Here is a 25,903-nt window from a genome sequence, read left to right as displayed (position 1 = left end):
AAAATTACTGAGAAAGTCCCGTCAAATTTCACAAACTACAACGCTAGAAACCGGATATACACATCAAAAAACTGCATCAACCACTAAAAATTAGACTAAAAAAGTAGAAATTGCAAAATTTACACTTCCTATTGTAATTTCTCATTAAAACTATTTTTTCACAGTCCCATTAAATATACTAACAATCAAAGTGTGTTAAATATTTGATAAACACCAAAAGTATTTATTTTTGACAAATTTAAAAGACCAAAACTACTTAAACATATATTATAGGGATTATTTTAAACCTACTCCAAACTTTAAAGACCGTTTTTAACTTTTGAGAAAGAACCGGGTTGAAGTTGCGTCAGTAGAGAAGGTGGGCCTATCCATTTTTGTAGTCCGAACTCCATAGAACATACCATTTCCTCTCATGTTTCAAGCACATGCTTAACTACAGGTCCCTCAATCTACAGAGGACCGAAATTCCTAACTAGAATCAGCGATTCACTTCTGCTAGTGTTCACAAACGCGCAACTATCAGTTTTTTTCCCCATTCAAGCTCCCGACATCGGTAATTAATCTTCAAAATTCAGCTTAGCCTTGTTAAAATTTCAATGTTATGCACACCCATGTACAATTTACGGACAAAATCTCATTGTTTGAATGATCCAATTATGCAAAGTGATTGATAAACCCTAGGTACGTTACTCTTCAAAATTTTGATTTTTTAACTTGTTTAAGTTTTTGTTTTTTTTATTTTCCAGGTGATTGAGCTAGCTATGGAGATGGAATTGTTCACGGAGGCAATGCTGGAAGAAGAAAGCTGTTCTTTTGAGGAAAATAATGACGTAAGTTATGTCGTCACTCTCTGTTAATTGGTATTGCTATGTAACCCGTGGGTTTAAATAGAAAAACTAAACAATGAATTATAATGTGCCTAATCATTTGATGTACATTTTTCTTTTCGAAAATGGACTATGGTCCCAGATGCATTATTTTCAGTTCATTTATTGAACCGAAGATCCTTATATTGAAGCATTTATGGATTTCATTGCAGGATTATTCGAGTTTGGACGGTGAAAGATGTGGGATATGTATGGATGTTGTCATTGACAGAGGAGTTTTAGACTGCTGTCAGCACTGGTATTTACATCACTCTACGTGACATTAGAATAGAGAAGGAAGCGACTGTAGTTTGACATAAATGGATTGTTCAGTGCATTTGTATTTGAGATTCCATTGGCTTCTCCCTTTTGTCATGTTATGCATTGTTCTCTTTCCTCTTTCCCTTAAGCGAAGTCAGTTGACTTACTCTTCTCTTCATGCAATCTATTTACGCAACCCTTTCCCTTCACGACAAGCCTAAGCTTACTATTTTTATGATCGCATCTTTTCATATGTGCCTGTAATAGTATGTGGATTTCAGAAGTTTCAGTGCCTGGCGGCATGCATGAAAAAGTTTTTCTTGGTTGTTAGTTATGGTTTGTTCTCTTTAAGTAGATGTTTTGCAGAATAGTTCAGTTATGACGTTTCAATGTTTGTCTAAATTATTTATGACTTGTCAGCATGTTTTCACTCTGGTAATCAGCTGTATTCTTGATCGGCCTTGTTGTTTCTGATACTTAGTTTTGTTGGTGATACCACATCACCCGAAATTATGCGAATTTCCAGTTCCATGACTTTTGTCTTCCTGTTCTGTTACTGCTTATGATGAGTTGTGTGATATTGTGAGACCAATTACCGTACCATAGGAAGTAAGGTTTTAGTTAAACGTTTGTGAATGTGGACATTACTCAGATTAACATGTCAAATGTTGACTTTTTTTATCCAACCTCTAACTGCTTGTACAAATACAAATTATGTCCTAAGCTCTTCATTTAAATTTCAGGTTTTGTTTTACATGCATTGACAACTGGGCTACCATCACAAACTTATGCCCACTTTGCCAGAGTGAATTTCAATTGATCACTTGTGTGCCTGTGAGTAACTGAAATTATCGTTGTTGCTTCACATTGTTTTTATCCTATTTTTCAATTCATTAATGAGTTCAACAGTGTCTTAGTTACATACTATCAATTAATGGCTTGATCTTTGTTTGCCGATGGTTCTGAGGTTCTTTTTCCCATCTTAAGTCAGCTCTGAAAGCTTTCATTAATGCTTACTAATTTTCATGAAGGTTTTTGACACCATTGGGGGCAGCCAGACTGATGAGGATTTATATATCAGGTATAGTTTTAGTTTTTGGTACTCTTTCAAATTTATACTACCCTTCCACCCTTCCAGGTAGGGGTAAGGCTGCGTACATCCTAACCTCCCCAGACCCCACTTGTGGGATTACACTGGGTTGTTGTTGTTGTTTCAAATTTATAACAATCCACTACATCTTTTTCGGCGATGGTCGTTATGCATTGCTATAAAAGAAAGATTCAGTTAGATTCATTTTCTTGTTAATTTGATTGGAGGAAAGAAGAGAGGAACCTTATAATTGGCAAAAGCACTATCTGCAACTCTACACTTGATGCAAGAAGCAACACGCAATGGGGAGTTGATCGTGAATGTGTGGTCTTGAAATTGTTCGAGTTATAAGATTGAACAACATGTAATATGGATATGTTAGCCAAAAATAAGGAATATGCAAAGAACTTAAATAAAGCCACAAAACGAGAGAACTTGAGAAAGCCTCAGTTTAGCTGGCTCAAAGAAAATCACTTGGCAATGACAAGTGAAAATCTAATTTCTTTTTGCAAATCCTTAAAACCTCTACATATGTATTTCTCCACAAATGTGAGAACTCGAAAGTGTCAGTCGTGCTGGTTCAAAGGAAATCATTTGGCAGCCACCAGTGAAAATTTTGCATCTATTTGCAAATCCTGAAGACCCCTACCTGTATATTTCTCCACGAATGCGAGAAAATGAGAAAGCCTCAGTCGTGCTGGTTCAAAGGAAAGCAGTTGGCATTCAGAAGTGAAAATTTAATACCTTTTTGCAAATCCTTAAGACCCCTATGGCCCTACCTATAGATTTCTACTCTACCTCAAGGGATTGTGAGATAAGATCTTCACAATTCCTTCTTCCTTCTCGAAATGGATGCTAAATAATTCCTACAATTTGTATTAGGAACTTTTCTTGTGCTTCATGATTCTACACGGCTGACCTAGTGACTATTGACTATCTGGAATACTCAAAGAGTTCTACTTATAAGCTCTTTCTACGCCCATGTTTTGGTCATTGGTACAGGCATATGATGGTGTTTTACAACCACTTCCATAAGTAGCTGCATAGTTGCAGCTCATAGAATGCTGCAAATGTGTACGTTTAGATAACTCCTTCACTATTATCAGAAATCTCAACTTTCTTTTTGGAGCTGATGCTGGATTTTCTAGATTCGCGCACTTGCTATTTGAAGTGCTCTTGCCGCCTTCTGTATCATTATTGCTCTTCCTTATTTTGAAAACTTTGGACCTTGAGGTTTAAGGTTGTTGAGTATGGAAATGGTGAACGCTTCTAGCCATAGTCGAGTTTTAAAACTTAACATCCTAAAATTTCTTCAGAGATACATTAACCAAAAAAAATATTTTCTTCTCAGGTACTTAAGTATAGATCTTCAATCTTATATCATGCATATCTTTCGAGAATATTTAATTTAATAATGTTCATTCTCTAGCAGTGGCTTGATTGTTGCAAGCATTTACTATCGAGTATAACTTTCTGATCTTTGCAGAGATGATGATTGGTCCATTGAGGGGAAGACTAATACTCTTTCATTCCCATCATACTATATCGACGAGAATGTGAGTTACCATGTTCAATTGACTACGAATAATTGTTTTCCACCCTTGCTACTAGAACCTCAAATCTCTGTGGGAGCCATACCCATGGAAACCGATAGAGAATAAATACACTGCGAAATCTCATGACTTTCGTTTGATCAGCTTAGAGTTGTCGAGATTCCTCCTTGGTTCTGTTTTTTCTCTTTTCCTAAATCCTAGTTTTCTCTCTTGGGTGCTGGTTGTATGCAAATCATGTAAAGCTGTGTTACTTTTTCACTTTTTTGAGATGCAACATAGTATGTGATCTCATTTCGTCTTTCCATGTTCCAGTGCACCAAATTGAAATTCTAATTGGTGAATGTGTGGTTTCATGCTTCGAAAAGCTGATATTGTATTTCTTGTGACCTTCACTGCCGTCATATCAGTAAGATACTCTTGTATATTAATGAAAGAGAATTTTGCAAGAAGTGGTTGTCTCTTCTTGGAATCTTTGAAATCTTACGGATTTTTTTGGGGGTTTCCATGACTCTATTTTTGTCATATTGTGTTATAATTTTGTAAGTCAACTTTTTATCTGTAATTACTACGCTTTGTCTTTTCTAGGCAGTTGTCTGCTTGGATGGAGATGGCTGCAAAGTTCGGGCCGGATCAGTTACAAATGAAGGAGATCTGAATCTTGATACGTCAATTGCTTGTGATTCGTGTGATATATGGTATGATAATATATCTATTTTCTTAATCTAATCGTATTAGTTATATATGTAACAAGCTCGGTACATATGATTTGTATGCACCGGCTTGAGGGGGAGTGTTAATTTACAGCATGTATATAGTGTAGTATTGTCCCACATTGGTAGAGGAGTAGTATGTCCTTGTATAGTATAGCTATAAATAAGGACCTCTTGTGTAGTATTATTCATTCATTCAATATATCAATAACATATTTTCTCCCGTGCCTTCTCACATGGTATCAGAGCAATTGTGAGAGACTTATCGCTGTGCATAAATTCCAGCGATTCCGGGAAAGAGAAATCAGTATTTTTTAAGGTTGTTTTCTATCTGCTTCATTTCTGTCAGTGTTGTGCAAAATCCAACACTACCACAAGAGTCGTTACTGTCCGGCGACCAAACCCCAGTGAACAACTCCGGCAGAAGCAGCCTCACGCGCCTCCACGTGCCACCAGAAGCTCACACGCGTGAGCTCATGCGCCGGCGCGTACGACCACTTCCGGCCATTTTTTGAAAATCTTCCTTCAGAACAGTTGGGTCGCCTGGTAATTCCGATCCTACCCCTACTGTTTTCATTTCATTCCGACAACTTTGAGTTTTTTCCGGTAGCTACAGTACTATTCCGACAGCTACAGTAGATTCCGGCAGCTACAGTATTTCAGTATTCTGTTTCTGTGTTTCCGTACACTGTTTCAGTGGATTACAGTTGATTCTTTCTCCTATTTGGTAATAATTTGCAACAATGTCTTTGGGATTTGATGCTTTTGGGTCTAGAAACATGAGTTCTGGAAACTCTAGTGCTATTATTACCTCGGAACCTTTAATGGGAGGTTCAAACTACTTAGCTTGGGCTTCATCTGTCGAGTTATGGTGTAGAGGTCAAGGTGTTCAAGATCATCTAATCAAACAGTCTAGCGATGGAGATGAAAAGGCAATAGCACTTTGGGCAAAAATCGATGCTCAGTTATGTAGCATCTTGTGGCGATCTATTGATTCCAAGTTGATGCCCTTGTTTCGTCCATTCCAGACATGTTATTTGGTTTGGGTAAAGGCACGCACCTTATACACTAATGACATATCTCGCTTCTATGATGTGATATCACGGATGACAAACTTAAAGAAGCAGGAATTGGATATGTCTACTTACTTGGGTCAAGTACAGGCAGTCATGGAGGAATTTGAGAAGTTGATGCCAGTTTCGGCTAGTGTGGAAAAACAACAAGAGCAGCGACAGAAGATGTTTCTCGTTCTTACCCTCGCTGGACTTTCTAATGATCTTGATTCAGTACGCGACCAGATTTTGGCTAGTCCGTCTGTCCCGACAGTTGATGAATTATTCTCTCGATTACTCCGCCTTGCTGCAGCACCAAGTCCACCAGTGAGCTCATCACAGATACTTGATTCCTCTGTTCTTGCATCCCAGACAATGGATGTTCGGGCATCTCAAACTATGGAGCATAAACGAGGAGGAGGTCGTTTTGGAAGATCTAGACCCAAGTGTTCTTATTGTCACAAACTTGGACACACTCGTGAAATGTGTTATTCCTTACATGGTCGTCCACCCAAAAATGCTTACATTGCTCAGACCGAGACTCCAGGTAACCAAGGATTTTCTTTATCTAAAGAAGAATATAATGAGCTCCTTCAGTATCGAGCAAGTAAGCAGACATCTCCACAAGTAGCCTCAGTTGCTCAGACTGATACTTCTGTTTCTGGTAATTCTTTTGCTTGTGTTTCCCAGTCTAGCACTCTTGGCCCATGGGTCATGGACTCCGGCGCTTCTGATCACATCTCTGGTAATATATCACTTTTGTCAAATATTGTATATTCACAGTCTCTTCCCACTGTTACTTTAGCCAATGGATGTCAAATTAAGGCAAAAGGAGTTGGACAAGCTAATCCCTTGTCTTCTATCACCCTAGATTCCGTTCTTTATGTCCCTGGCTGTCCTTTTAGTCTTGCATCTGTTAGTCGTTTGACTCGTGCCCTCCATTGTGGTATATACTTTATTGACGATTCTTTTATTATGCAGGACCGCAGTACGGGACAGACAATTGGTACAGGACGTGAATCAGAAGGCCTTTACTACCTTAACTCACTCAGTCCTTCCACAACATGTCTAGTTACAGATCCTCCAGATCTAATCCACAGACGTTTAGGACATCCGAGTTTATCCAAACTTCAGAAGATGGTGCCTAGTTTATCTAGTTTGTCTACATTAGATTGTGAGTCGTGTCAACTTGGGAAACATACCCGAGCCTCCTTTTCGCGTAGTGTTGAGAGTCATGCAGAGTCTGTCTTCTCCTTAGTTCATTCTGATATATGGGGTCCTAGTAGAGTTAGTTCATCCTTGGGATTTCGTTACTTTGTCAGTTTCATTGATGATTATTCAAGATGTACTTGGCTTTTCTTAATGAAAGATCGTTCTGAGTTATTTTCTATATTCCAGAGTTTCTGTGCTGAAATCAAAAATCAATTTGGTGTTTCTATTCGCATTTTTCGCAGTGATAATGCCTTAGAATATTTATCTTCTCAATTTCAGCAATTTATGACTTCTCAGGGAATTATTCATCAGACATCTTGTCCTTATACCCCTCAGCAAAATGGGGTTGCTGAGAGAAAGAATAGGCACCTTATTGAGACTGCTCGCACACTTCTAATTGAATCTCGTGTTCCGTTGCGTTTTTGGGGCGATGCAGTTCTCACAGCTTGTTATTTGATTAATCGGATGCCTTCATCTCCCATCAAGAATCAGATTCCGCATTCAGTATTGTTTCCCCAGTCACCCTTATACTCTCTTCCACCTCGTATTTTTGGGAGCACGTGTTTTGTTCATAACTTAGCCCCTGGGAAAGATAAGTTAGCTCCCCGTGCTCTCAAGTGTGTCTTCCTTGGTTATTCTCGTATTCAGAAGGGATATCGTTGTTATTCTCCAGATCTTCGTAGGTACCGTATGTCAGCTGACGTCACATTTTTTGAGTCTAAACCTTTCTTTACCTCTGCTGACCACCATGATATATCTGAGGTCTTACCTATACCGACCTTTGAGGAGTTTACTATAGCTCTTCCTCCACCTTCGACCACAGAGTTTTCATCCATACCAACCGTTGAGGAGTCTAGTGTTGTTCCCCCTAGTTCCCCGGCCACAGGAACACCACTCTTGACTTATCATCGTCGTTTGCGTCCTCCATCAGGCCCAACTGGTTCTCGTCCTGCACCTGACCCTGCTCCTGCTGCGGACCCTGCTCCTAGTACACCGATTGCACTTCGGAAAGGTATAAGGACCACACTTAACCCTAATCCTCATTATGTCGGTTTGAGCTATCATCGTCTGTCATCTCCCCATTATGCTTTTATATCTTCTTTGTCCTCAGTTTTCATACCTAAGTCTACAGGTGAAGCGTTGTCTCATCCAGGATGGTGCCAGGCTATGAGTGACGAGATGTCTGCTTTACATACAAGTGGTACTTGGGAGCTTGTTCCTCTTCCCTCAGGTAAATCTACTGTTGGTTGTCGTTGGGTTTATGCAGTCAAAGTTAGTCCCGATGGACAGATTGATCGACTTAAGGCCCGTCTTGTTGCCAAAGGATATACTCAGATATTTGGGCTCGATTACAGTGATACCTTCTCTCCCGTGGCTAAAGTGGCTTCAGTCCGCCTTTTTCTATCCATGGCTGCGGTTCGTCATTGGCCCCTCTATCAGCTGGACATTAAAAATGCCTTTCTTCACGGTGATCTTGAGGATGAGGTTTATATGGAGCAACCACCTGGTTTTGTTGCTCAGGGGGAGTCTCGTGGCCTTGTATGTCGCTTGCGTCGGTCACTTTATGGTCTAAAGCAGTCTCCTCGAGCCTGGTTTGGTAAGTTCAGCACGGTTATCCATGAGTTTGGCATGATTCGTAGTGAAGCTGATCACTCTGTGTTTTATCGGCACTCTGCTTCAAGTCTCTGTATTTATCTGGTAGTCTATGTTGATGATATTGTTATTACTGGCAATGATCAGGATGGTATTACCAACCTGAAACAGCATCTCTTCCAACACTTCCAAACTAAGGATCTAGGCAGATTGAAGTACTTTCTGGGTATTGAGGTTGCCCAGTCTAGCTCAGGTATTGTTATTTTTCAAAGAAAATATGCTTTAGACATTCTTGAGGAGACGGGGATGATAGGTTGCAGACCTGTTGACACTCCGATGGATCCGAATTCTAAACTTATGCCCGGACAGGGGGAGCCGCTTAGCGATCCTGCAAGCTATAGGCGGCTGGTTGGAAAATTAAATTATCTCACAGTGACTAGACCCGACATTTCCTATCCTGTGAGTGTGGTAAGTCAGTTTATGAATTCTCCCTGTGATAGTCATTGGGATGCAGTTGTCCGCATTATTCGATATATAAAATCGGCTCCAGGAAAAGGATTACTCTTTGAGGATCGAGGTCATGAGCAGATCATTGGATACTCAGATGCTGATTGGGCAGGATCACCTTCTGATAGACGTTCTACGTCTGGATATTGTGTTTTAGTAGGAGGAAATTTGGTGTCCTGGAAGAGCAAGAAACAGAATGTAGTTGCTCGGTCTAGTGCAGAAGCAGAATATCGAGCAATGGCTATGGCAACATGTGAGCTAGTCTGGACCAAACAATTGCTCAAGGAGTTGAAATTTGGTGAAATCTGTCGGATGGAACTTGTGTGCGATAATCAAGCTGCCCTTCATATTGCATCAAATCCGGTGTTCCATGAGAGAACTAAACACATTGAAATTGATTGTCACTTCGTCAGAGAAAAGATACTTTCAGGAGAGATTGGTACAAAGTTTGTGAGGTCAAATGATCAACTTGCAGATATCTTCACCAAGTCTCTCACTGGTCCTCGTATTAGTTATATATGTAACAAGCTCGGTACATATGATTTGTATGCACCGGCTTGAGGGGGAGTGTTAATTTACAGCATGTATATAGTGTAGTATTGTCCCACATTGGTAGAGGAGTAGTATGTCCTTGTATAGTATAGCTATAAATAAGGACCTCTTGTGTAGTATTATTCATTCATTCAATATATCAATAACATATTTTCTCCCGTGCCTTCTCACAGTGAAGATGTCAAGATGAATACAACCCTATGTTATTTTGTCGTCCTTCCCTGTCTTGCTTATTGCCTGTTTAGAGCATGTTAGAATTTGTGTATACAAAGCACTGATGGAACAGAATAATGTGATTATTCAGAGGGTTTATATAAAATTGTTAGCATTGTTCTTATGGAACTAAGATTCAGTAAGGAGAGTGATCTACGGATGGATGCTATAAGCTTTTGCAACTTGGAATTTGATGAGAGCTTGAGAAGCACTCCATGGGCCTCGTAAGGGCACACTCTTTATTGTGAACTTCTTGAAATATTTTGCATATTCTACAAAAAGTTACTACGTCCATCTCAAAATTTGTCCTACTTTGACTTGCACATAGATACCTAAACGAATATTCTTGTTGCCTTTGCTAGACTAATCCATATTGGTTGATGGAATGGATGTCTCCTCATATCATATTGAATTGGACAATCCTAATCTTTTGGCCTAGTTTTTGAAGCTGAGTTAAATCCAATATCCATTTCTGTTAGCATTGTATCAGAGATAGACCCGTCTATGTTCTTTGTTCACCCAAAGCGAACAATACCTTGACAGTTGGGCCTGGGTCATGACAGGTGGTATCGGAGCTGGTACCTCCCTAGTACAGTGGTGGGGCGAATCTCAGCGAGGATGCTGAGTCCCTAAGGGGGGTTAGGGCAACCACCTAGGGACCGCTGGCGGTTGAACTCGAAAGGGGGTACTTTATGCTGTGAAACTTGCCTTACGCAAATCACACATTCGAATGAGGGGGAAAATTTAGGGGTCATGTAAGCGCGAGTTCAGGATTTAATTGCTGAGACGTCTTTTGGATTAAACCCAAAGTTACAAAACCGTGAGGCCCAAAAGCTTTTAGGTGGCCTAGAGGGGTCAGGACAAAGCGGATAATACCTTGACAATTGGGGCTGGACCATGACACTCGCCTGCCCAACCAATTATTTCCTTTTCTTTTTTAATATGTTTGCTATCATGTCTCTTTTGCATGATGGAGGCACCACTCTCACCTCCACTAATAACGCGACAGAATCGTCTTTTTTCTATGATCACTGTGTTAGCACTCTTTAGCTGATCATTCTTGGAACGCTGCCTCTTCTGCCCAGTATTCTGGAAACTTTAACAAACAAAATGTTTTTTCAAGATTCTTTTCGTTTCTTTTTTCTTAATGGTATCAAAGTTGGGTATTTAGTCCCTCCTTTGAAGATTGGATTTGAGGTCATTACTATGAAAAAGTTCTTATTCTACTTTTGTTCTTTTTGGTATCAAAAATTTGGGTAGTCCACTGAATTTTCGGTCACTCTTCCAAAATAGTCTAGTTCTCATTTGTTTCTCTATGGTATCAAAGTTTGGGAATTAAATCCCTTTGATCACTGTATTTCTGGTCACTGTTTTAATAAGTCATCATCTCTTTCTTTCTTTCTGATATTCGAGTTGTGTATTTAGTCCCTCCTCAGAATTGTGTATTTAGTCCCTTCTCTAATCATTGTGTATCCGTCATTGTTCGGAAAAAAGACTTCTTCGCTTCTCTTTCTTTATGGTCATAGAGATATGGTACTAGTGCCTCCTTTGAATGTGGAATTTCCCGTCAATGTTTCAAAATATGTCTCCTCCTCCTCCTCCTTATGAATTCATGGTTGTGCCATTGCCTAGTTGTTTTTTCTCACAGCAGTAATGATGAGATAAAAGCTGATCTGACATACTCAATTTGACTTTCCAGTTTTAATCTGCAAAACCAAGTTACTTCATTACCTTATTTTTTTGGTTTCCACTCGGTGTCCGGTACCCGCATTGGGGACTCGATTAATCCAGATTCGCACATAAGGCCCATAAAGAGGAAGTGCTCCCTACAAGAATTTTTTTCATTCTCAAGGCTCGAACCCGATACTTCTAGTTAAGGGTGAAGAGATCCTATCCATCCCACTACAACCCTTGGTGGTTTACTTCAATACCCTTGAATTTGAGGGAGCGTTTTGAAAGTTCAGAGAAAGTTATGTATCTTTTTAGTTAACTTCTGCATATATAGAATTATAAAATTCACGTAAGAGAATACTAAAGAATATTTCAAGACATTATAGAATATTTTGTATTCAGTGGCAGAATATTTACTGACCAAGTTAGAGTGAGAATACCTATTTACCATCAATGTTGTGAAAGGCTCTCTTGAGGCGTGCTTAAACCGTGAAGCTCAATGCGAAATAGGTTCTATGCTTTGCCTTGCTTAATCAGTGCTTCAGTGCAGGCACTAAGGCTTGCATATCATTGCTCATGTGTCTATCTTAAAGAGGACTATACTAAACAATAAACATTTTACCTAATTATAAATTTTAATTATAAATTTTGTTGTCTTTTGTTGTTTTTTGGTTTATAGTTATTATTTTGAACTACACACACACACACACACACATATATATATATATAAAGCTCGTGCTTTATTTGTATTTTGCGCTTAAAGCCCCAATTGACTTTAGCGCTTTTTTCCCCGCTTTTAGTCTTTGATAACCCCACTTGGGTTGTTGTTATTGTTGTTGTCGTCGTCTTTGATAACAACACTGTACCATATGGTAAAGAACCTAGGGTTTCTATATAAGGAGTCATTCTTGTGCATTGTTACTAAACCAATCAAGAAATCTTCTCTCTTTTCACATTAAAATGCGACGTCATGTGCATTTATATGATAGTCTAGACATATTTTAACATTCTCCATTCATTTTTATAAATATTAAAATAGTTGATAAGTTGAGTTACAACTTACAACCGTTAGGTACATGAGGTATCTTATCAGTAGGTCTGATAGCTCAATCAACTAGCATTTTCCTTGATATTTAATGCAAAATGCGAGTTTCTTACCTGATTATGATACACAGTTTCTAAAAGCCTGCTTATGTATCTTCTAAATGATATAATCTCTTTCTTCGGCAGTGGGTTTCTCTGTTACATTTTCTCCTAATGTACTGTTAGCGGTCAATGTTGTGTTTACACTACTCTTCCATTTTCATAGTGTCGGGCCTTATTTACTGGTTATTATTTCCGCTTTCCATCTATTTACTAGTTCTTGTGATGTTGTTATTACTTCTATGGTTTTTTGTTGATAGTACTGATATATTGTCTCTTTTCGTTCTCTTGAGCCGAGGGTCTATCGGAAACAGCCTCTCTACCCCTCGGGGTAGAAGTAAGGTCTGCGTACACACTACCCTCCCCAGACCCTACTTGTGAAATTTTACTGGGTTGTTGTTGTTGTTGTTGTATTTTCTCCTAATGTAAACTTTCTTAAACTGAGAACGTGTTTCATATCGCCGAAGTTCTTAATTTCCCTATTTTTCTCTAGGGTTTCTCCTTTGATTGATTCTTTGCATATATTTGTGTAGGTATCATGCCTTTTGTGTTGGATTTGACACTGAGGACACTTCTGAAAGTTCATGGCTATGCCCAAGGTAAGCATGGATATTTAGTTCCACATTTCCTTTTTTTATGTATTTAGCAGCTGGACATGTGTATGTTTTTTGCTTGATAACCATGGTGTCCGAGCTAGCTTGCATGTACCTCTATTAACCACGGCACACCTGAACATGTTCATATTTCTGTTAGCTGTTTTTTTTTGTGCGTGTGTGACTTGTGTGTTATTGAGACTATGCAAAGATTACTCATGATTTGTACTTAGCTACTGCAATTATGTCTAGAATATTTGGAATTTATAATCTTTCCTAGAATCATAATTTGTAGTTTATCTAAACCCTAATCTTTGTAATTTACTAAGAATCTCCAACCATGTTTGAGGGAATAACCAAGTTTTACAATCTTTCAATCTACTCTATTTAATTATCATGCTATCAGATTTAGGGAATCAACCCGACTTTTTGAAAATCAACAGTGTAGTTGAAAAGGCTCTTCAGTAGTCTTCTAGACTAACCACATTCATGGAAGAAGCGTTGAGCATCTGCGACCTTTGTCTAGAGTTCCATACTCTTAGCCGCTATCTTCACATACTGATCAACTTTGGTTGATGCGTGAGAAATTTTCCATATCATATTGGACGACTCCTTTGAAGCCGGAAACTCATTTTCATCTGTAACCACCTTCTGATTTTTACTCTACATGGATAAAGTCTTCTTGAATCTAACTAATCTAAATTGGACTTATGAAAGTTGGCATTCCGGCTTTCCCTCATCTGGCTTTGCATCAGCACACTCACTTGAGGTCGGTGACCCCTTCTGACTACAGTCCATTGTGTTTGCCGCTCTTGGGCCCTCCTTTTCGGTGATTTTTGCTTTGATTCTTGTCTTCGTTCTTCATTTTGTTGAGAAGTAAAAAAGCAAAAAAGTTTCATCTAAAAGGGGATGCACGAGGACTCCCCAGGGAGTTTCTTTCTTCATTGACACTCTATCTCACCAATATGTTAGAGAAAGGTGATTCTGGAAGACGAGTTATCTTTGCATTAACAATATACCATAGGATGCTTCTTCAGTTTGATATTAAGAATGTATTTTTGCATGGTGAACTAGTCAAGCAGGTGATATAGAGTAACCATTAGGGTTTGTTGCTCAAGGAGAGTCAAGCTTGATATGACTATGACGGTCATTATATGGTCTAAACAAACCCATGGAGCATCATTTAGATGTTCAATTCCGTGGTCCAACTGTTTGGATGGCTCGAAGTAAAGCTGATCACTCAGTGTTCTTTCATCACGATACCCGACAGTCTATGTTATGAAGTTATCATGATGGCAATGATCATAATGTTACAACTGTTCAGAAACTTTTAAACCAAGTTGCAAAATTAAAATACTTTCTAGGCATTGAAGTAGCATCGTCCAAGACAGGTGATGAACAACAAGAAAAGCATTGTTCAAGACGGACATTGCTATCTTAGAAAGAAACTCACTATGGACATCTTCGAGGAAACATGCATGTTGTATTGCTAACAATGGATACTCTTGTGGATCCAACTGTCATGTTGTTGCTATGGATCCAACTGTCATGTCGTTGCTGGACAGGGGTGCCACTGGAGGACCGTGGCAAGTACCAGAGACTAGTGATAAGCTAAATTATCTCAAGGACACATTGTCAAATAATTTATTGGCTCATTGCAATGGGTGTGGTTGGTTAGTTTCTCCATGCTTAATATAGTGGTTATTGGATGTATTAATCTGCATTCTCAAGTACATCAAAGAGCTTTAGCATAATGTTTGTTATATGAAAACATGGGTCTTTCTGGGTACTATGATGTGGATTGAGCAAGTTCTCCTTCAGATGGACAATTTACTTTGAAGGAAATATACTCTCTCGGGAGTGAAAAGCATCAATTATGGAAGTAGAACAGCGAGCTACGCCCCTTGTAGCTTGTGAATTTATCTAGTTGAAACAATTTCATCAAGAGTTGATGTGTAATGTAGTTAAACAGATGAAGCTGATATGTAATCAGATCATCTCAATATGAAAGAACATAAAGGTGAATTTTCATTATACTAGATAGAAAACTAAAGTTGGATGTATTGTCATCGGTTTCGCCAATTCAATTTACCAACTTGCAGATGCTTGTATTAAACCTTACAGGTCCGCAGATTGAATATATTGTAGCAAGTTTAGACATATAACATGTAGGATCCAGCTTGAGGGGGATTATTAAGATTATGCAAAGACAATACTTGATTATTTATTAATTTAGGTGCTGTAATCATGCCTAGAATATTCAGGATTAGTTAGGATCTGTTGTCTTTCTTAGAATTTAAATATAGAATTTGTAGTTAGCCTAAATTGCCACCTATAAAAATATTTCCTTCTAATGCCTTCTATATAGATTTTTCTTTGGATGGTGGAGGTTGATATTTTCAACTTGAGCACCTGCAGTGGTTTTAAACATGATTCTTATCATTATTTCCCTATGCAGATGTGTCGACAAGATACCCGAAAGTTCAGTATCTAACAAGAAGTTTGGTCCAGAAAATGCCAGCAATAACTGTTTGATTGAGGCTTCTTTTTCAGGGGAAGTGTCTGTATCTGTTGCTGATGCTGGTGAGACGGCTGTTGTCGTCTCGATTGTTGAGAGGAACAAACAGGGTGAAGTACCAGACAGAAACCTTTCAAACCTAGATCCTAAAGAGGCTATAAATACTGGCATTTTGATCCCTGATTCTGTTCCTGATACTCCCAATATTGAACTGTCCTTGTCACAAAATGAATGTCCAGATACAGCACAGCTTTCTGCCACCCCTGTGGATGTGAAGCCTGATGCATCAACACAGTTATTTAGTGACGAACTGATTCAACCAAATCTTGATCTTCATCTTGGATTGTCAGTGAACTCATTTTCAGCATGTAATGGTATGCTTACAATGTTTTGGGAATTTCTTTTGTTCCTTTTAATTGGGAGATCTATCTTAAGATGGGGCAGATAAAACAGCTCAGTTATTAATGTTCTATGCATCTCCAGTAGAGACAACAGATACGAAAGTAGCTGGAGATCAAGTACTTCAAACTGCCCGACAGAAGAATGCGTCGGGATGCCCTCGTCCTGGTATGACAGTAGCAACACCTTTTCCAAATATTTTGTTCTTGAGGACTGTTGCTTTCTGAAAAACTTTAGTTCATCATAAATTTTATTGAGATGTACATATGTGCTTGCATATTTTTCTTCTCTGAAGTGTTTGTTGTTGATGTGTCAGGTGAAAAAGTGATGCCTGACAAGAATGAAGACAAAGTTGTGGCTTCCGGTGCAAAAAGAAAGCGCAGGGAAAACAGGTATTATGCAATCAAACCTCTTCATTTGATTTATATAGGATTATTTTTCTGATTTTCTTAAGGTTCGAATCCTGATGCTAGGCATCCAGTCTGACAAAGTTGTAACTATATCTTTGTGATGATCTTTTCTTTACATGGGTTCTTTAAGTGGCTTGAGCTCATGTTACCAGTGACTAATTGGCAAAACATGTGGCCACTAGTTGTGCGTCATCTGCGTGACTCCCCTGGACTTGACCCTGACATACATATTAGTAATTGAGATGTTTCATGTGACTCAACAACTTTTTATCCTTTTTTTTAACTATGCAAGACATAGCAACTAAAGATAGACATCGAATTGTAATGCGTCCCCATATTTATTGTGATTGGGTATGTTTTAAACATCTAGACATTTCCCGACATTACATGCAGTCTTCTAGTTGCATATTGATTTTCTTATGCTTCGTACTAGTTGGACTTGTTCTCTTTCTAAGTGATAAAGGCATGTCAAGCCTATTACTACAACAACAACATACCCAGTATTATCCCACATCGTGGGGTCGGGGTAGTGTGTACGCAGACCTTACCCCTACCTTTGTGAAGGTAGAGAAGCTGTTTCCAATAGACCCTCGGCTTAGGAAAACATAAGCACCACATTAATTAAGAGCTAGACAAGGCATGTCAGCATGTCAAGCCTATTAATTAGGCATAAATGCTCAGACTCTTCAGAAGCATAAGCCACGTAACCTGGACTTCTTTTTGAATTTTCTTGCGCACTGACAAGGTCTTAATTGCCTAATCTGGTATTCCAAATTTATTCACCTAAAATGCTTTTTGAAAGTGATTCAATGTTTCTTTCCAGTTTCCCTGTGCATTCATGTGTATTGGGTTCTCTTAAAGGATAATCCTATGACATGTTTAGCCCTTTACTGAAGTGATGTTTGTACCAGAAAGAAGGCTCTGGTTTTGTGGGGGGGGGGGGGTATTACAGTATTATTCCAGGCTTCTTAAGGAGTTGATATGTCTCTCCTTGGGAGTTGACTGTAGAGGGGGAGTAGATGGGGTGCGTAAGGAGCACCTGCTGGGATGGCTTAGAAAATAAATATAAAAATATAATCCTAAGAAGCTTGACTCGTAAGTAGCTATCACCAGTCAATGTTCTTGTCGTGGTAAGCACTAGTCTTGTGGAGATATAACAATCATCAAGTGCTATAGAAGATAAGCCCTAAATAACTACTATCTGCTATCATTCTATCTGAAACCTGGCAGAGTCAAATGTTCAACAACTGCAGCATTCTTTATTAGGTTTGCGTTTGTCCTTGCATTTCTTTAGGATTACTTATAGTTACTCTGATTTGTTGCAGAAATGCTGATGATGGAGGCATTAGAGCCAAGGCTGAGTCTGCCTATTATTCGAAGAGAGTTAAAGTCGAGGGAAGCAGTGAGCTAATTAATACAAAGGACCAACCTCCAGGATCTGCTTCAGACAACTCTGATAAATCTCGAGTAACCATCTTGAAGGATGACAAACTGAAAAGTAAACCTGAAAATAAAAATCTTAGCACTGACATAATGGATATAGTTCAAGGAACAGGTCGTAAAACTTTGAAGAAACTTGCACCTAGCAACCAGGATGGAATGTCCTCAAAACAAAGAGAAAATGCAGCTCGCTTGAGGGTTAAAAAGATCATGCGGAGAACTGGTGATGAGGACTCATCATTGCTAGTTGAAAATCTAAGGAAAGAAATTAGAGAAGCTGTTCGTAACAAGTCTTCTGGGGATAAAGGGGAAAACCAGCTTGATCCGAAACTTCTGACTGCTTTTAGAGCTGTTGTGACAGGATCTACAACTGAAACTAAGAAGTCTTCTGTGGATCTGAAGGCAAAGAGGTCACTGCTGCAGAAGGGAAAAGTACGTGAAAACCTAACCAAAAAAATTTATGGTATTGGAGGAAGACGACGACGAGCATGGACTCGCGATTGTGAAATAGAATTTTGGAAACACAGATGCTCAAAAATGTCAAAGCCTGAGAAGATTCAGACATTGAAGTCAGTTCTTGACGTCCTGAGAGATGATTCAAAAACTGTAGAGACAAAGCTTGTGAATGAAGGGGAGGGAAAGTCTTCCATTTTATCAAGGCTTTATTTAGCAGATAATTCGGTTTTTCCAAGAAAGGAGGATATCAAGCCTGTTTCGTCCCATACTCTTGTCGCAGCTGATCAGAACAAACAAAATGGATTGACATCGAACGCTTCAATGTCTTTTCCAAGTCCATTCAACGTAGTTCCACCAGTAAATGTGGCGTCTGTGATGGTGGCTTCTCCCATGGAAATTAAGGGGGCCAAGATAAGTGTCCTGATCACTAAGGCTGATGCTACCAGGAATGTACTTTCTATCAAAGGCGCTGAAAGGCCATCTGCATCAACATCAAGTAGTTCTAAATTGTGTACCAAGGAGGAAGCAGCTGTAAAATGTGATAATACAAAGAGTGATAAGAGGAAGTGGGCCCTAGAGGTTCTTGCTAGAAAAACAGCAGCAACAAGCAAGAGTGACGCCCTGGAAAATGAAGAGGACAGTGCAGTGCTGAAACATAATTATCCTTTGCTAGTATGTTAACTTTTTTTCCTTTTGTATCATTTGTTTGCTGCCTATTGTTCTGCACCTGGAATCATTTCTTGTTTGTAAACTTTTGAGCAGGCTCAGCTACCGAAAGATATGCGGCCAGCTTTGGCACCCAGTCGTCTTAATAAAATCCCCATGTCTGTTAGGATGGTAAGCACTGTCCTAATTTCCAGCCTTTTTCCAAGTTTACTTGTTGTTACCTGGGGTGATAATTTTGCTATTCTATAGTCTGTGATATTCAAAGTGTTAGAATGTTTGGTATTACTGTTAGAAATGTTAGAGTAAGAGTGTTGTAAAAGTTGGATATTGTTCCACGAAAAAATGTGCCTAGCATGTATAAATTGGTGTGGATTGTATTCATCATTATCAAGTCTCTTCCTTATTTTTTTGGTATCATTTTGGTAGAGGCTCTAGTAGCCTCCCCTTATCTACAAGCGTCTTTACATTGTATGCTCAGTCACAATCTTATCTTTTTTGGTGACTGTTCTAGGGACACCACTCTTTCTTATTTCTGTTCCGCTAGCATGGCACCTTCTTCTGATGGCACCCCTTTTCTTTCTGGCGACAGTTTCGGCTGTTTCCTGGCTCTTTCCAATGACTATTCTTATGTCATCGTTCCTCTAATGGTGACTGTTTCAGCATCAGTGCACCTCTTTGCGGCTATTATTTGGGCAGCAACTTCTCCGACGAGATTCAAGATAACCTCAACTTTTTTCTTAACCTCGCAATTTATTGACAGCATTTACTTTCAAATTTTCGAAGTCAGCAAACTCAACTAGGTGTCTTAGTGTTAGTGCTAGAATGTTGGGATTAGAGTGCTAGATTGAAGCAGATTGAGTTATTCACCTTGCATAGACAGCTTCAGTTCCAGTCACTAAGACACGGAGGTGCACGTCTCTTCACCCAGTGGCTTTGTCTTGAATAAGAGTTAAGACAACACAAAACAATAAATATTTCACTTATTTTTTCAATTCCTTTGCCAGTAGAATTGTTGTTTGTGTGTATTGCGATTTATTCTTGAATTGTATGCGACATATCTCAACACTTCTTTTCTTTGCCTTTTTTCCTCTGCTTTACTCTCTATTGAAGCAGCAAGGCATTTGCTACTGAAAGCACTGTTGTGAAGCACGTCTCTATTTTCTTTGTTTCATGTTTGATCTTTGATTCTCAAATTTAATTGAGAACCCTGAACTCCTAGGAGATAGCTATAGTCTAGAAGCCGTTCTCCCTGGATATCAAAATTATCATCACAAATTCCACCATCATCTATTCCATATGCTGATTGGCATCTAACAGCTTGTTAATCCTTCACGTGTCATAGTAGGATCAATTGAAAGTCTCGTCCCTTCGGGACAACCGATAAAATTGGAATGATGCAAAAAAGTCTATCAAAATCCCTAGTTTAGTATGATTTTATTGGGGTACAGATCCATATAACCTAGAGATGAATGGTACTCGTTTCTTCTCTATAATATAACAGAGAGGGAAGATAGGGGATTTTTTTTTCTTATATCATGTTGTTTGTCTTTAATAGGACATAGCTTCCACTTCAGGGGTTTGCTCTGTTCTCCTATAACCACAAATCACTTATCTTGGTTATATATAATTTATCAACTTTCCTCTGGTTTTCTCACAGGCTCAACTTCACCGTCTCACTGAGCACTTCTTAAGGAAAGCAAATCTGTCAGTTATGCGCAGAACAGCAGAAACAGAACTGGCAATTGCAGACGCTGTTAATATTGAAAAGGAGGTTGCTGATAGGTCTAATAGTAAACTAGTATATATAAACCTCTGCTCACAAGAGCTGCTGCGTAGATCAGACAATGCCAGTAATGTTGTTGTGGGAGAGTCAAATCCCTGCAAAACTTCAGAAGTTCTAACTAACTCATCCGAAGAATTAAGCGAGGTCCATTCTTCTGATCCAGCAGTCAATGAAGCGCTAAGAAATGCAGGACTTTTGTCTGATTCACCTCCAAATAGTCCAACTTGCCCATTGGAGGAAGTCAAAGAGGAAATTTGCGTATCAAAAGAAGTTGAAGATCACGGGCCCGAGAATGTGTTTGAAGTAGATGCTCCTCCAGAACTTGATATATATGGGGATTTTGAATATAATTTGGAGGATGATGACTTTTCTGGTGCTGGCACTTCAATGATCTCTGCGCTGCAGCCAGGAGAATCTAAAATGAAAGTTGTCTTCTCCACAATCAACCCTGTGGGATATGATGGCTCTATGGAACTTCAAAATCACGAAAAGCAGGAAATTCTTGAAGGTCCTGTAGACTCATCTTTGTTGATTGGGTGTGAAACAAGTTGTAGAGTTGGAAGCTCAACTGCAGCTGGCAAGACCGAAAATTGCCTTAGTCATAGTTCCCTTATTCATTCTCAAAATAGTTCCCTTATTGATGAAGAGCTCTCTGGTGTAGACTGTGAAGAGTTGTATGGACCAGATAAAGAGCCGCTGATTGAGAAGTACCCTGAAATGGCATCGCTCAAGCTTAATGAACTGGCTATGAACAATGAAGTTCGACAAAGCAATGGAGTTGATGAATCCAAACAGGCTTCAAAGTCCTCGGAGCAGGGAAATGACAGCAGCTCTACTGCTTCCAAATGCCCAAACTCACCTAGCCAGCTAGCAAGAAATGAAAATCTACAAGTGAACAAGATATCAAAATCCCGTGCTGAAAAGGAATCAGGCAGCAATAACTCTGTATCAACGAAGGTACTGAATGAACACTTGCTTTCATGTTTATCAGGGTTCCCTATCTGACTAACAATTAAGAGGAATATTCCAAGTGGAGTTGAATGTCTAAATACTTCTAAACAGGAATATTTACTGGGCTCTTTTCTTTCCGTTAACAACAACAACAAAACCTAGTGTAATCCCACTAGTGAGCTCTTTTCTTTTGGTTACTAATTAAATTATCCTCAGGTTGAAGCATATGTGAAGGAGCACATCAGGCCACTTTGCAAGAGCGGAGTGATCTCTGTTGAACAATACAGATGGGCTGTGGGCAAAACTACTGAGAAAGTCATGAAGTATCACCCAAAGGACAAAAATGCTAATTTTCTCATCAAGGAAGGGGAGAAAATCAAGAAACTTGCAGAGCAGTACGTTGAGGCAGCTCAACATGCAACAAAAGACTAATAAGTAGCTGCCTAGTGATAGCTACGCAATGTACAGCTTTCGAATCCTGCCTTTTCTTTCTGTTCTTTCCATGGTGCTTCAGTTTTTGTATTCATGCCGAAGCTTAGATAGTTACGCCGGGGACTAGGGTGATGTAAATGTAATTTTGTCCTAGTCTCAATATTTAGACATTTTCTTTAAGATATAGACTAATTTTAAATGCAGAATGCTCCATCATTTGGAGGGAGCATACCTTGTATCTATGATTTTAGTTGTATAATAAAGATAAGAAACCATAGAGATACCTAATGGGCAGTGGAAGCTTCACTGCATTTTGTGTAACCTACGCAATCCTTAATTTGTTATAACTTAAGTGTGCTCTTTCTCCTTTAATCAAGGAGAATAAATTTTATCTTCCGTGATCTCCTCTACCTCGTCTCAATTTGCAATGATAAATTCTCTTGTATAGATTCTTGGTCACTTCCCAAAAGGTGGGAATGAACCGTTTTACTGTATGAACTTTCTAATGCAAAAATTTAAATTACGAAAAATGAGATGGTTTTTATTTATTTTGTCTGCAAACACGTTTTCACATTCAGCTTGATTCTCTTATTGTGTAAAACGATGAAAATACTTATGCCTAATGTGAAAATGAGGCATATTTCAGGACCCGAGCATCTTCTGATATATACTTATATTTAACTCTTTGTGAACTATCGAAACAACCTCTCTACCTTTCCAAGTAGGATAAAGTTTGCAAACGAACTACCCTCCTCAGACTCTTTTGTGGGATTTCACTGAATTTGCTGTTGTTATTGTACCTGTCTGTGAACTGCTTTATTTAAAAGTTTAAACTATTAGAAAGTGATCATTAGCATTATTTATCAGAATGACATGGTATGCATATACTGTAATGCTCTCGTTGTTTGATTCTATTTTTAATGTGCGAGTTGCCTGGCACGTAGGGCAACTACTGTGCTAGAAATTATAGGTTAGTAGCTATAAGGGAATAAGTTATGTATACTGATGAGAAATGTTAGTAGTTCAGTTCATTGGTTACATGAACTTTAATCTTGTCACCAAGAGTGGGATTCTCCATCTTGTAATTCTCTCTCTGTTAACTTTCTCCTCCCCTATGCATTATAGTTTTTTTTAAAGTTGTGTATTGACAGTGTAAACTCTATATTTTATGTAAATGAATTAATTACAGGCACCCCACCTGCCCAGGTGAGGGTGTCAGTCCCACTATACCTAATTTCTTTGTTTCCACCATATATACAAGGAAAATTTGCAAAAGTATATATAGATATTATGTTTTCTTGTTGGAAATTCTAAGTTGTCAGATTTTCATTGTTTTATTGAAGATATCGTAAGCTCTTCGGCAAGTTATTATGAGATGAAGTTAGTTGATAAAGTTAGTCTCCCTATTGAAGGGAAGGGAAAAGAAACTTTAAAAAACAATATGAAACACTTGCTTTAGGCCCCAAATATTTAAGGGCACTAAAATTACTAGTATTTTTTTTATATATAGTAGTATATTATTTATATAATTATCTTTTATTATTGATAAATTTATTTCTTTATTGTCATATTAATTTTTAATAACTCAATTTCTTCCTCTAATTAATATAACTAAAATAGTTTTCTGTTAATCTTATTTTACTTTTTTACTTAATTATATTTCTCTATTCATTAGTTGGTCATGTAACTATATCTAATAATCTAGCTTATTATTTATTTTTCTTACATAAATTATACTCTCTCCGTCCCAATTTATATGAAAGTATTTGACTGGACATGAATTTTATGAAATAAAAGAAGACTTTTGAAACTTGTAATCTTAAATAAATCATAGAAGTTTTTGGGCTAGAAATCATCTCATTAATGGTAAAAAGAAAAATCTAAAGTTGAATTGTTACCAAATATAGAAAGGGACTTACTAAAAAAAGGAGTCACTTATGTTTTCTGGGTTCTCCCATTTCAGTTGTGATGCAATCAACGTTAAATTCATTTAATTTTCTGTATTTTATAAAACTAAGTTCTCATTTTTTTTTAATTTCACATCCTCACTTGTCTAATTTTTTTAAAAACGATGTTCATTGAATTTTATATATATATATATATATATATATATATATATATATATATATATATATTAAGGCCTCTTATTAAGATTTTGCTTTAGGCCTCCGATGAGGTTGGGCCGCCCCTGACTCAGACTGGGGATCCTGTGTAAAGGTCATTATAACAATATCTAACTTTCAAAATTATCTATTCAGAAATCTACTAGTCAATAGTAGAAGAGAGCTTGATTTATCACATAAAGGGAATACGATTTTCACCAGTTGCAAACATGTATTGAATATGCTATTGTTTTAGCCTTTAGGGAGCGTTTTCTCCTTAAATGGGTCCTATATGTTGCAAATCTAGATTAGTCAAGCAGTGGATTTCGGATGCTATGCAGTTAAAAATAGAGAATATGCTATCTTTTAAATAATGTAGTTAAAAAGCTTTGACTTTAGCGTTAGAATTGGAAGTCTTCTGGTCTTGATCTCGAGTCTCGACCTTCATCTACATATGTGTCCAGTTTACAGAAAGAAAATGATAGGAAGGAGGAATCGAACAGACGCCAAGGGAATATACACTTTGAAATTCGGTTTGCTTTGTCAAACATTAAATTTGACAATAGAATTAGCAAGATTTTTCTAACATTACTTATATGATACTCCTTTGATAGGCTTCCTCAGTAGTTTTTAGAGACAGATTTAAGATTTAGAGCCCGTTTGAATTAACTGATAAGCTTGAAGTGCTCAAAATATTTTTCAGTGCTAAGGTTAAATTTTTTAAATAAGCATTTACGTGTTTGGATAAACGTGCTGAAACTGATAATAAGTAGTTAATGTGTTTGGTAGAAAAGTGCTGATAAGTTGTTCTTTTATTAAAATGACTAAAATATCCTTAAAAACTTTACAAAAATTTATAAATTAAAAAGTTTCTTTGTAAAGAAAAAAGATGAACAACGAATATGGAATGAAAAGAAAGTTAGAAAATTTATTTTGGGAAAAATATTTTGTAAATTATAAAATATTATTAAGAATAAACTAGTAAAAATCTTGGTCAAACTAAAAGTGTTTATACGCTAAAAAGCTATAAGTTAGGGGTGATTATGACTTATTTTAGCTTATAAACACTTGACTTATAAGCACTTTGGGTGTTTACCAAACGCATTAATAAGTCAAAAAGTACTTATAAACCAGTTTGACCAGCTTATAAGCCCAAACACCCTCTTAATTTATATGTTCATATCTATTATTTATTACAATTTTAGTGAATTTTTCGGTCATAAATTTATACTCTACATTCAAAATATTGAGTTAAGATCAACCAGTACCTCAAAACTCTATCCGGCCCCTTGCTTATATAGTGATATACAATGTGGATAAATATGTTATCAGTGAAAATTTCATAGAAATAGCACATCAAAAAATCTTGTCAACCCTTAAGTTTGAACCATAAGATTTCATCACTAAGCAAAGCCGAGGGCGCTATTTTAATTTTTTTTATCACATATTTTGTTTCTGAGAATAGTAGGCCTAACTGAAAAAATGTGACTTTTTCAAAGAACTTTTTTTTCCACTACAGAATGGACAAGGGAAGGGGATCAAGGACTTGTATTCAACTTACACCAATTATATCAGAAATTCCTACTAATATCATTATACTATAAGTTTTGGTGGTGTATTAAAAACATTAAACTAAATCCTAATTTTGACACAGAACTCATCAAGTTTCAATTAATATGAAATTCTGAACCTATTGTTTCAAAAGTGTTATGAGTTTAATAATATAAATT

At 37.8% G+C, this 25,903-nt stretch overlaps 1 protein-coding gene across 5 annotated transcripts; it reads left to right on the top strand.

The window, feature by feature from the left end:
* Positions 1-402: 402 nt before the first annotated feature.
* On the top strand, positions 403-22,467 carry LOC107769779 (uncharacterized protein At4g10930). Of its 5 annotated transcripts, none has more exons than XM_075231131.1 (15): positions 403-553; positions 747-830; positions 1,040-1,125; positions 1,871-1,961; positions 2,159-2,208; positions 3,704-3,773; positions 4,356-4,465; positions 12,957-13,022; positions 15,570-15,908; positions 16,021-16,101; positions 16,250-16,325; positions 17,669-18,911; positions 19,002-19,076; positions 20,563-21,645; positions 21,856-22,467. In XM_075231131.1, exons 8-15 carry the CDS (start codon positions 12,962-12,964, stop codon positions 22,069-22,071), a joined length of 3,174 nt encoding a protein of 1,057 aa, XP_075087232.1. In that variant the 5' UTR covers positions 403-553; positions 747-830; positions 1,040-1,125; positions 1,871-1,961; positions 2,159-2,208; positions 3,704-3,773; positions 4,356-4,465; positions 12,957-12,961; the 3' UTR covers positions 22,072-22,467. The 5 variants fall into 5 exon arrangements, with proteins under 5 accessions (XP_075087232.1, XP_016444520.2, XP_016444519.2 ...); XM_016589034.2 differs by having other exon boundaries at positions 415-553; positions 15,475-15,908; XM_016589033.2 differs by having other exon boundaries at positions 415-553; positions 15,475-15,908; positions 16,018-16,101.
* Positions 22,468-25,903: the final 3,436 nt, after the last annotated feature.

This window comes from Nicotiana tabacum, chromosome 15 (genome assembly GCF_000715075.1).
Source record: "Nicotiana tabacum cultivar K326 chromosome 15, ASM71507v2, whole genome shotgun sequence".
NCBI lineage: Eukaryota > Viridiplantae > Streptophyta > Magnoliopsida > Solanales > Solanaceae > Nicotiana > Nicotiana tabacum.
This window is presented reverse-complemented; position numbering and strand designations above follow the sequence as displayed.

What these genes read in the sequence shown, in the direction of transcription:
- LOC107769779 (XM_016589033.2), top strand. Translation starts at nt 762, where the DNA reads ATGGAGATGGAATTGTTCACGGAGGCAATGCTGGAAGAAGAAAGCTGT. An exon ending in CTCATTTTCAGCATGTAATG is followed by an intron (nt 15,909 to 16,017) that starts GTATGCTTACAA and finishes ATGCATCTCCAG; the next exon opens with TAGAGACAACAGATACGAAA. An exon ending in ATAACTCTGTATCAACGAAG is followed by an intron (nt 21,646 to 21,855) that starts GTACTGAATGAA and finishes AATTATCCTCAG; the next exon opens with GTTGAAGCATATGTGAAGGA.